The 10,687-nt window shown below is 39.7% G+C and overlaps 1 protein-coding gene across 1 annotated transcript; it reads left to right on the top strand.

Annotated features, from left to right (window-relative positions):
• Window positions 1-2,643: 2,643 nt before the first annotated feature.
• LOC139984756 (uncharacterized) lies at window positions 2,644-10,349 on the top strand. Its single transcript, XM_071998791.1, has 6 exons — window positions 2,644-2,810; window positions 4,551-4,767; window positions 6,125-6,433; window positions 7,147-7,374; window positions 8,565-8,840; window positions 9,754-10,349. Exons 2-6 carry the CDS (start codon window positions 4,683-4,685, stop codon window positions 10,122-10,124), a joined length of 1,269 nt encoding a protein of 422 aa, XP_071854892.1. The 5' UTR covers window positions 2,644-2,810; window positions 4,551-4,682; the 3' UTR covers window positions 10,125-10,349.
• The last annotated feature ends 338 nt before the right edge of the window (window positions 10,350-10,687 follow it).

Genomic DNA, 10,687 nt, shown 5'->3' on the forward strand with positions numbered 1-10,687 from the left:
ATTCCAGCCATTCAGATCCCTAAATATGATTAATCACATGAAGTTAAAGTGTTTGACTTAATTAGCATTGTCCCTTCCTCATTCAAAACGGTACTGAAATGTCAATAGGTCTTGTTTGTTGACATTTTTAGGCCTACTCCAGTTCATAATGGTCTGCACAGAATATAGTTGTAAAAGAACACAGCTTACAGCAACACCTCTCTTGCGAGCATTATCTTAAGCAACCTTTTGTGAATAAGAAGATTCCACGGAATCCGTTTGTCTTTTACTGCTTGCTTCGAAGTCATCGATAGTATGGAGGCATAAGCCTATTGTACATTAACGTCTTGGAAGGAAGCGACATTCTTACTGATTGCTGAAATGTAAACAAAGACAAGCGTGAGCTTCTTGTAAATAAATATATTTAGATCTGTTGTTCTAATGAGAGTAAAAAAGGATGAATAGAGACTTCGTTGAAGGCAGTGTCGTTAACTGTTACCAATAGATTGTATCGAACCTACAATACCAAATTAAGCTCGTAGAAAGTTAACTCGTCTAGTGGCTCAAATGGTAGAGCAGTGGACTGGTAACCCGATGAAACTGAGTTCGACTCCATCAATGTTTGGCTATACACGTTATAAATTTCTTTTTCTCTTTCAGTAGTCGACGCTGAAGTCTAGATATATTAATTCAACCACATAATTTACTAGCTAACGTGGTGGCCGATGCTGTTAAGAGGGTGACGAAAGACTCATTCCTCGTCGGTCGTGTAAATCGTGGCTAGGGTTCAAGACAGGCCTCTGGCGATAATACCTTTGGCTGTAGGTATGGTACTTTTTGTGGCCTAGGATCCCGTACCATGTCTCCCTTGTTGTCGCAAAAGAACCCGGGAGGATGCGCAGAAGGTCGGTCAAATCGACCAGAAGCGTACTAGGTGGCGTGCGTGAATCCTTGCCTTTGGCCAGAGGTGGTGACATCTCTGCGACCGGCATGCTTGCAGCCACCGTCCACTGAATACGTGGCCTGATGAGGCGCTATTCTCCTAAAAGTGAATCTACGGATGCCTTGAAAAGCCATATATTATTTTATATTAAAAAAAACACCCTGTTTCAAACTAGCGCCATCGAATTCCTTAAAAGCCGTTGTTTTTTCTTGTCACTCTGAAGGTGAACGAATTCTATTGCGATGGGTTATTTGTGGTAAGTCAGCAAAACATTCAAACAGTCATGCGGTTCACAAGGGTTTGCAGGAACTTAATTAAACTCATTGTTTGACATAAATGTGTTGGCAAAGATTTACACTACCTACACCAAAGCAAGCATTGTATTCGTTACAATGCCAGAGACATACAAGCCAGCAAGACCATGAGATAAAAAGTTAATATACATAGAATTCAATCTATATCACTTTTGCAAGAAAACAAAAGTGTCAATATGGTCCTATTCTAAGCCACTGTGTTGTAGCAAATTCTCATACCGGATAGTAGGTAGTTTCGGAAACAGTGATTCTTAAGAAATTTGTTTAAGATTCAAAAAAAAAAAAAACCGTATTGTGTTTTGATAACTTCAGGAACAAAATTAACTTTGATATGCCGTGGACCTTTAAACAACCACTGCTCTCAGTCTAGCTAAGGTTGTATTCCTATAACACAATTACTTATTTTTTGTTTGTTTTTGGAATGACCTTTTAATCAGTTGAGGTTCACTAGTTAAAGTGACTGGTCCTTTTAGTTTAGTACACAGCCCATCGGACTGGTTCCTCAGTTGCACTACAAAACTCAATGGGAAAAATTAAGATTATATGTTCTCAAATGACATGTTTATAACTATTACAAATTTATTAAGGACAAATGGTGTTGAATGCCATCCAAGGGTGCTCTGTTGCTTAAATGAAGTTTAACGAACGTATTCTGGTTGACCTCAAAACCAACGGATTAACATTAACTATAAGAACTACCATGAGGAGCCGACGTCACCATCAAGTTAGCCTAAACGAATATTCCAGAAACAAATATCTTTAACGAAACATATCTTGAAAAATACTGGAATAGCTACACAAACATTATTGGACACAAAGTATCCTTCTTTTTTTTTAAGTATAACATATTAAAACAAACATTCTGCCTTATTTATTATTTAATTTTTAATTGAGTTAAAAAGTTACTTTAAAATCTATCAGTCGATCATTCACCCATGATTGAATACCGGGGATACTTTTTAAAACAAGTCACCCAGGAAAGAACCTGAGTACGAAAACCAAACTACCGAACGTCTGATCCGCTCTCAACCCAAGTCCCCTTGCATCGGGACTGTGACTTTGTGATCACGCCAGGTGTGTATCATCATTCCCCTCGAAAGGGAACTCTTCGGTCTATCTGTTCGTTGTACACGTCTCAGGATAAAACTAGTTTGATCTCAGAAGAATGTTATCCGATTCCTTGTTCTTTATTCTATTTCAATGAACTGCATTCTGATGAACAATGAACAGATGAACATAACTGCCATTTCTGGAATACCAAGTAGTCCCCGTAATGTCGAACACGTAACTCACTTATGGACTTTATCGATAGTCAATGACAAACCACATATGCCTTATTTGAAACAAGTTTATAACAATAGAGATTAATGCCATTCAAGTGGTCCATTTGCTTTCATATACTTCGAAAACCTGTACGACAAGATGTTTACACCATGTGAGCAGTCGAAAATTCACAGTGAACGTTTAGCGCTTTAACCGGCTCCCGGTAACACGTATCAAGCATTCAATTATTGATGACTATATAACGACGAAAAGACATTAAGCATATGGAAATTAATTAACTCTTACTTGAGGTACGTCCGTGATGCTCACTTGCTTTCATTATTATCACTTGCTGCAAAATCAACTTTGGTAGCATATTTTCTTGCAATCTGGGAAATCAAACTCGACATTTTCAAGGAAACTTAAGGTCCCTGAAAAAAGCACCGTGTAATGGTATCCCCTTGGTAGAACCAGGGACGGTTATATAAGAAAACCCCTTTCATGGGTTCCAAATAAGCAAAATAGAATACTGAAAATTAAATTCGTTTACAATTCGTTATTTGTACAAGTGGATAGATCCAGTTATACCTACGTGTTATGTCATGAATTAATTCAGGCGACGAACGTTATATAACGGAGACCTCCCCCACCACTCTTCGCTTGTTTTGTTGTTAAAAATAACAAGGTTCGCCATGGACAAACCCCTTTAGCACGCTGCACATGCGTGCATCCTTGCATTAGTTTGTACCAACGTATTCTGACGCATCACCATACCGATAGTATACTGACTCAACCACACCCCCTCCCCTTGCCCACCTCCCGACTGACTAAAAGAAATTGAGCTGCAAACCCAACCACCCTCCCATTTCATTGCCCCCCCCCCCCCCCAGGTTTCGTTAATCGATAACCTAGGCAGAATATGGCTCTCTTTTGAGGTCATTTTCCATTCATATGAAGATTGTACTATAGATATAGTCTTAGGTAGATTCCGAAGCATATTGTGTTTGACTAAAAGTGGAACCAAACAATGCAGGAAATCTATCCAAGGATTCCGCTCTCGCAAAATGTATTACTTTTAAAAATAAGCTAACAAAATAACTTGTGACGTTGATAAAAGTGAAAGATAGGAAGTTTCCAAACAGAAAACGATGTTTTTTTCTTCTTAAAAGTGTAAAGAACTAATAAAGTTTTGTTTTGTTTATTAAGTACTAATACAGTTTTTGTTTTACTAAGTACTAATATAGTTAGGGTCTTATTTTTCGAAAGGTCACATCTAGAAAAAAAAACCTGCTATTACGTTGCCATGATCAAACTATAAGTGCTGTGACATAAAGGCCAGGCCTTTCGTTACTTCATCCGACTTATGTGAATAAACACCCGCATGGTTACTGAAACTGAAAACTGAGTGTAGGGATAAATTTAGGTAGAATTTAGTCTTGACATATCATAGTTCAAGAAAACAAAAGATGAGAAAATTAATATTTGTGTAACTATTCCGCCGGTTTAATTCAGGTTGATAACATGCTCCATTATTTGGAATGATCCTTTAAAGGACCGGGGACGGCGCAGAAGTCATGCATTTCTTCTTATGGCTGCACCGATGTGCGATGCACTATACCCGCTGGCTTGTTGCGTAAATGTATGCCCATTTAAAATGAAATTTGAATGATTTTAACTATTGTTATCATAAGATCATGACCGTATTTCCTCCTTTCAATTTCTATTTTTTAGACATGGTGAAAAAAGTGTATGGGTGGGGTGACGGGTGTTGGGTGGGATGGGGGTAGGGGGCATAAAGCCATTGACAATGTTTGCTTTTGTTAAAACCCTTTCAACGAGAGTATATGTTGTTTTCACAAACGGCTTTTCTCCTGCGCAAAAATATTGGCAATGTTTCAGAATGTCCAAGTACTTTCACTTTGTTTTGTATTACTGACTAAAAGAACTATATCCCTTTCTGTTTTTACTTTATATATTATCTATTTATAGTTGTTTTATTGTTTTGTTTTTGTTTTCAATTTGAATTACTTTTTCTCTCGATCGTCCTTCAGTTCCAAATTTACGCTGAAGGCTGCATCTGACTGGTAAAAAGTGAAGTACTTTCTTGTCGATTCTAAAGTCTGTTCAAAAATTGGTCCGTCAGTTTGTTTGTTGTTGTCTGATATAGTTTATCTTGTATCATCATGCTACTTGCTCTGTATATTACTGCTACTTTGCTTCGGTCTATTGTCTTGCTTGACATACACACCGGAGCCGTGGAGGCAAAAGGTAAGTAGCCTGCAATTTCATACCCTTCATATATATATATATATTGTTGTCATGATACAAACCAAATATTATGATACATTAAATTTATTGGTACTTTTCTTTCATGGTCATCGTCACCTGATTAGTGTTGGTGTGGTGGATGTGTCTCTGTCTGTGTATGTGTGTGGGTGGGTGCCCCTAATGATTTTCAAAGCAACGACCTTCATCCGAGCGTGGCGCCAATATATAGGGGACACTTTCTCCATGCCTGAACATTGGTCTCTTCTGCTCCCCCTTCCCCATTGCGAACCCTACGTAGGAATTTCCTCTTAGCTTGTGGTCCTATTGAAATATATAACACATTAGTTGAAAATCTGCACTCAATATGTTACTCCTTAACACTGGATGCTAAAGAGTGATAACCTCGAAGTTCTTTGTCGTTGGACAAACTTTAATCTTTCCTAATAGCAGCAAAACTATTCGAGAGAAAATCGTGGTACGTAGGTAAGCAAGCTTAAACGCAGGGATCAAGGTTGGTCTCAACTATTCACGCTATATCAGGAGCCAACGCAATGGTGTTATTACCTAAATGGGAAGACCATATTTTGTAGTTCACTGACAGAAAGTTAGCAAAACACGGGGAAAATTAAGAACGCCTCATTCAAGGTATGATACTTTGCATTGGCGTAGAGAGCTATCAAAATGTATGTATGTGTGTGTGTTATGGGTGTGGCGGGGGGGGGGGGGTAAAACACTGGCTTATTTGGGGGAAACCGTGAAACCGTAAAAGTGAACAAATGGAGATTTACTCTCTCTGAACCAGGTTTCCGAGAACCCAAGTACTGTAAACTCATGGTCTAAAAGAGATAGGAAGTTAGAGGTAGGATCAATATTTTTGTTCACTTTTTGTTTACTTTTTGTATCGACATTTCGGCTATTTTCCTCAAAAATTGAAATGTTTATCCCTACTTTTCTCACAACACACCACTGCGTATAATATGTAACTATTCTTGCACAAAATAACACTAACTATTTCCTAAAAAGAAAAAAAGAGTTCAGTTTGATGCAATGACGCTCAGGCGGGGATCCAATAGGGGAAGGGTCAGGGGGTGGGTGGGGGTAGGGTGGAGGATGCAGAGCTATCCTTTTAACTCAACACGAAATCTTAAAAGTACTTATTAGCACAGCTACCTTACGTATGGACCGAAATATATGCCTCAAGTGTAGCTTAAATGTGCATCCTATATGCACCACTTCACATATATGTATTTTCTCTTCTGTGGGAGCGGGGGGGGGGGGGGTGGGCGAGAGGGTGAGAGGGGCTACATTTTATCCGCCCTTGTATATACATATGTTCTTTCTCTGCACGCATCTCTAGATCCTAATATCAGGCTCGCTGGGGGTGACCTTCACCGGAAGGGCCGTGTGGAGGTCCTTCTCGACGGAGAATGGGGGACGATTTGTGACGATGACTGGGACTACCATGACGCTTTTGTTTTCTGTCGTCAACTTGGTTTCAAAGACGTCGATAAAGTTCGAAGAGATGCCTTCTTCGGGGAAGGAAATGGGCAAATATTTATGGATGGGATTGAGTGCGACGGTACAGAGAGGTCTATCACAGACTGCCCGTATACTAGCAACCACAACTGTATCCATTCCGAAGACGCCGGTGTTGTGTGCACTAGTGGTAAGCGTCTAGACTAGCCTGTCGCAAAGAATTAATCTTACAAACATTTATTTAGGGTTTCAGCGGACATGTTTTTAGGCAAAGGGTTTCATTGCGTCGCCAACCTAAGGTTATTGTGACCAAGCCATGGTTTTCCATTTTTTCCTATTTTTCTCTCTCTTTTTCATTCAATTTCTTTGATGTTAGCCTATGAGTGATGGTTGGTTACCCCCTCAGTACAATTAAATCAATGCTGATACAATCGTTTGTTACCGCCTGCTGATTTGGGATGGTTGTAAGTCCATGGAGGGGGGTGGAGGGGTGGAGGGGGGCCTGAACGAGGTGAACGGGCAGCGGTACGTGCCCCCAGTTTGTGAAAAACCTTCGAAGTGTTCTTTTTGTTAATGAAAAGTATCTATTTGTTTATAATTGGAAACCGTGCAGCCCATTTTTTGTCACATTGACAATTCTATGTTTCTCTTTGCAAAAGTTTGAAGTCGATCTTTAAGTTCATCCTTCCTTAATTGTGCGAGTTTGGTGGCATGAATTATCAGATTATGTTTTCATATTCCTTATCTTTTCTTCAACGATGGGGCATGCTGCCAGAAGCCTATTTCCAACGTAAACCACAGGTTTAAATATACAATCACGATAATCTGCATATAAAAATACAGTGCAATTGGCTAAATATTACGTCATTCCGGTTACTTTTTATGATGCCATTCCGTCTGTAGATTTCGTAGAGTTATGTCCAAGTAACAAAACAATTTCGGTAACATCTGACGTCATCAAAGCGAGGGTCAATTGGACAGGACCATTCACGGGAAGTAAAGACGTTAGTACAGCATGCAGTCATTCCACTGGGGACTATTATGACGTCGGAATCACCATGGTAACCTGCTCATTCAGTTCATATGTGCATTCTTGGACATGCCCATTCTACATTGCTATTTTTCCAACAGGTAAGCTTCACTTTATACGCTTTTTAACGAGAGATCCCAAAAATATCAGGTCACGTGGTATCGCTGCCATTTTGACTCCATTCTACACAACATACAGCAGACATCAGAGTCAAAGTGGCATTGTGACTGACCAGTTGCGGCAACTGGACTATATGGTTAAACATTCCTCTCATCTACAGATTAAGCTGCCCTCTTGAGATTAGAAACCGTAAGAGGCAAGTGGAAAAAGTTATGACATTTCTAGTATCCAGATCTGGGGATAGGGGAAGGAGAGTTGTGCTGAAGGGGGGAGGGTGGTTAAGTTTAGAACCATAGTGTCACAGTGACGTCATGCTTGGTTTGGTTTGCAGATTGTTTTGAGCGACCTCCCTTCAGAAAATACTTCTTCAACACTACACATATCCGTTCAATGTCACATGATTACGGACAGCATGAACGAGTTCGGAAGATTAGTAAGGAAAGTTCAAGTTGCCGTCGATACATTAAAATTTGTACTTAAATAAGTAAGCAATATTCTGAAGTAAAAAAATGTTAAAATGCCTACACATATATTAATCTCAAAAAAATGAAGAAATTTGTGTTAACTTGTCATTTTGCCGTAAAAAAATGTCAAAACTGCTCATGCACTCTGAAGTTTAGCGTTCCCATAGACTATGGAGTTTCGACGACGAATGGAACTAGGTCAACAATAGTGACGTCATATTTGGTTTTCAAGTTCTAAGTTCAAACTCTTTGTTAATTGCCCCAGTAGTCAGTAAAACAAATGATTTTTCTTCTTTTTTGCTGACTTCAAATTCCATGTGAAAAAAAACGGTTATATGTATGAATGAAAAGATAAACCTTTACCAGTTCGCGCATGCAGGAATTTGCCAAGGGAGGGGCGAACCTGTTGGCAAACTATCAAAGCTGCAGATTCTGCATTGAAAACTATCTAAGCGTACCGCCACCATGAGTTGGCGCTACGCGCACAAGAAAATTTTGGATGAAAATGCCTCCCAGATCGCTTGCAATGGCACTTCCCAGGCCTTGTAAGTTGCATCTAAGCTTGAAATTACTAGCGATATCATAAAAACATACACAAAAATGTGCTTCAGGGGGGGCTGTTGCCCCCTTCGCTGCCCCCCCCCCTTGGCTACGCGCCTGCGCGCATGCCACATATGCCCATCACCTTTCTGTTTTATATTGGACAGATTATTTCAGCATTAAACAGTTCTGCCCAATGAATGTCACACAAACCATTGAGAGGGAGACTAACGGGAGTCACATTCAAGTCTTTTGGTCGGATTTCAGTCTCGATCAGGGCCGTTATAATACATCAAAGTCACATGTACCAGGAGATGCTTTCCCATTGGGTGTTACTAGAGTGACGTATACCTACTATGGTAATACAGACTACGTTTACCGTCTGTGTACATTTTATGTACATGTCATTGAAGTTAACACCCCGGAATCAACAACGAGGCATGGTAAGTTTTATTTATTTACATATCTACATTTATTTTCTTTTATTTATCATCGAGAGCAAAAAGACTGCTCACGATAAGCTCATTTTGGAAGAGACCGCGATTTAAACTGGATGTCATTTAACCGTAAATGCTGATGCAAGCAACAATAAATTTATGAAACAATAAAACAAAATTCTGTGCAGGCGAGCCGTGTATTTCAAAGCAAAGATATAACGGGATTAAACTCCCCCCCCCCCCCCAACCCCTGCTCTTTGTAAATAAATTCTTAGGACAAATACTCTCATTAAAAGGAAATAATTCTTTTCACAATGAAAACCAAGATGAAACACGTACAGATCCAATTAAGAATATGTGCACTCACGAAAGTACATTCAATTTCCAAGCTTTCGAAAGTTACTTCTCTGAATTGACGGGAAACCCAAAACAAAAAACACACAAGATTACACATACATTCATGCAAACACACTCCGCTTTCACTTTTCCAAATGATGTTTACTTTCAGGTAGTGGAATATTCCTGTCAATACAAGTACTGCCAATGCTTGATCAAAATAGGTTTTGTATTACAAAAGACATATGTCTTTAGTTGGGTATATGGTTTCGAAACAAAGACACTTTTCAGTTCAGTGTCATGATGACGTCACTCACTGTCAACTCGCTGGTCTCACCGTTCACATGGTATGTATAGGTTTGTGGGAGATGTTAACCTAACACGATAAGGGATAGGGGATATGAAGTAGAAATAGATCGGGCATGCAGGATCGGGGAAAAGTGATAGAATTGGGTTAGAAAGGTAGGGAGGCCTTTACGATGAAACATGGTTACTCGATGATATATATAAAGCTTGTATTATTAATTTGATTACATGCAGTTATTACACGACCATAGTGTTTTCATGCTTTCTTTATTCACAGGCACCGGGTTGTGGTTCGCGTCCATCATACTATTCACCACCGTGCTATTAGTAAAAATAATGTTCATCACCTGGCGGAGATGCAGCTTAAACCACGGAGGTGATCAGACTGCAGAGGATATGTGCTCAACGATTGTAGCAGACAACAGGCGAGTTGCCACGAGTTTCCAGGACAACCGAACATCTTTCGACGAAGCCGATTTTATGCACGTTCCGATGAAAGCGAGCTGTGACGCTCAGAAACCGAGTACTTTCAGTCCGGTACATGTCGAGGAAATGCCGATTTATGAAGAACCCAAACAGTGTCAGATTCAGCCCAAAGCAGATGGTCCAACTGCATACCGCTATGTGGCAAGAGTTGATTTCGCGTAACTGATACGTGCAACTTATTTACATAACGTTTCCTTCAAAGAAGATTACATCATTACCGACTCGCTTAATGTCTCGCTTTTTTTTAATTTCTCGCTAAGATACCTCAGAATATTTGACGTACAGATTTATCAAAGGAAACTGACGACGCATCTCTTCTGTAAATTAATCTATGTACGCAAAACATGGAGCATAAACATTACAGTGTAAGCCAAATACAAGACACTAGACTGGGGCCGTACGCGTAATTTTTTTCCTAGGAGGGTTAGGGGAAATTATCATATATAGGCGTATCCAAACCCTCGTGCATGCTTGTTACTCATACACACGCGTAACTCATCGATCGCTGTAATACTTTTTACGAGTAACACGCATGCGCGAGGGTCTGGATGCGCCTATATATGATAACTGCCCCTAACCCATCTAGGGGAAAAATTACGCGAGCCGTACATTAGCAACTATTCGTGGATTTTATTGGTGTTGAAAGGAGGGTGTCTTGATTATATACAGTGTTACAATACCCACGCTCTGTCATAAGCAACCATTAAACTGGTGTTTGTACTTGT

The sequence above is a fragment of the Apostichopus japonicus genome, chromosome 17, assembly GCF_037975245.1.
Source record: "Apostichopus japonicus isolate 1M-3 chromosome 17, ASM3797524v1, whole genome shotgun sequence".
NCBI lineage: Eukaryota > Metazoa > Echinodermata > Holothuroidea > Aspidochirotida > Stichopodidae > Apostichopus > Apostichopus japonicus.

Excerpts from the sequence above, each read along its gene's own strand:
- LOC139984756 (XM_071998791.1), top strand. The coding sequence starts at position 4,683 with ATGCTACTTGCTCTGTATATTACTGCTACTTTGCTTCGGTCTATTGTC. Across the intron at positions 4,768-6,124 it reads CGGAGCCGTGGAGGCAAAAG|ATCCTAATATCAGGCTCGCT; the intron begins GTAAGTAGCCTG and ends ACGCATCTCTAG. Across the intron at positions 8,841-9,753 it reads GGAATCAACAACGAGGCATG|GCACCGGGTTGTGGTTCGCG; the intron begins GTAAGTTTTATT and ends CTTTATTCACAG.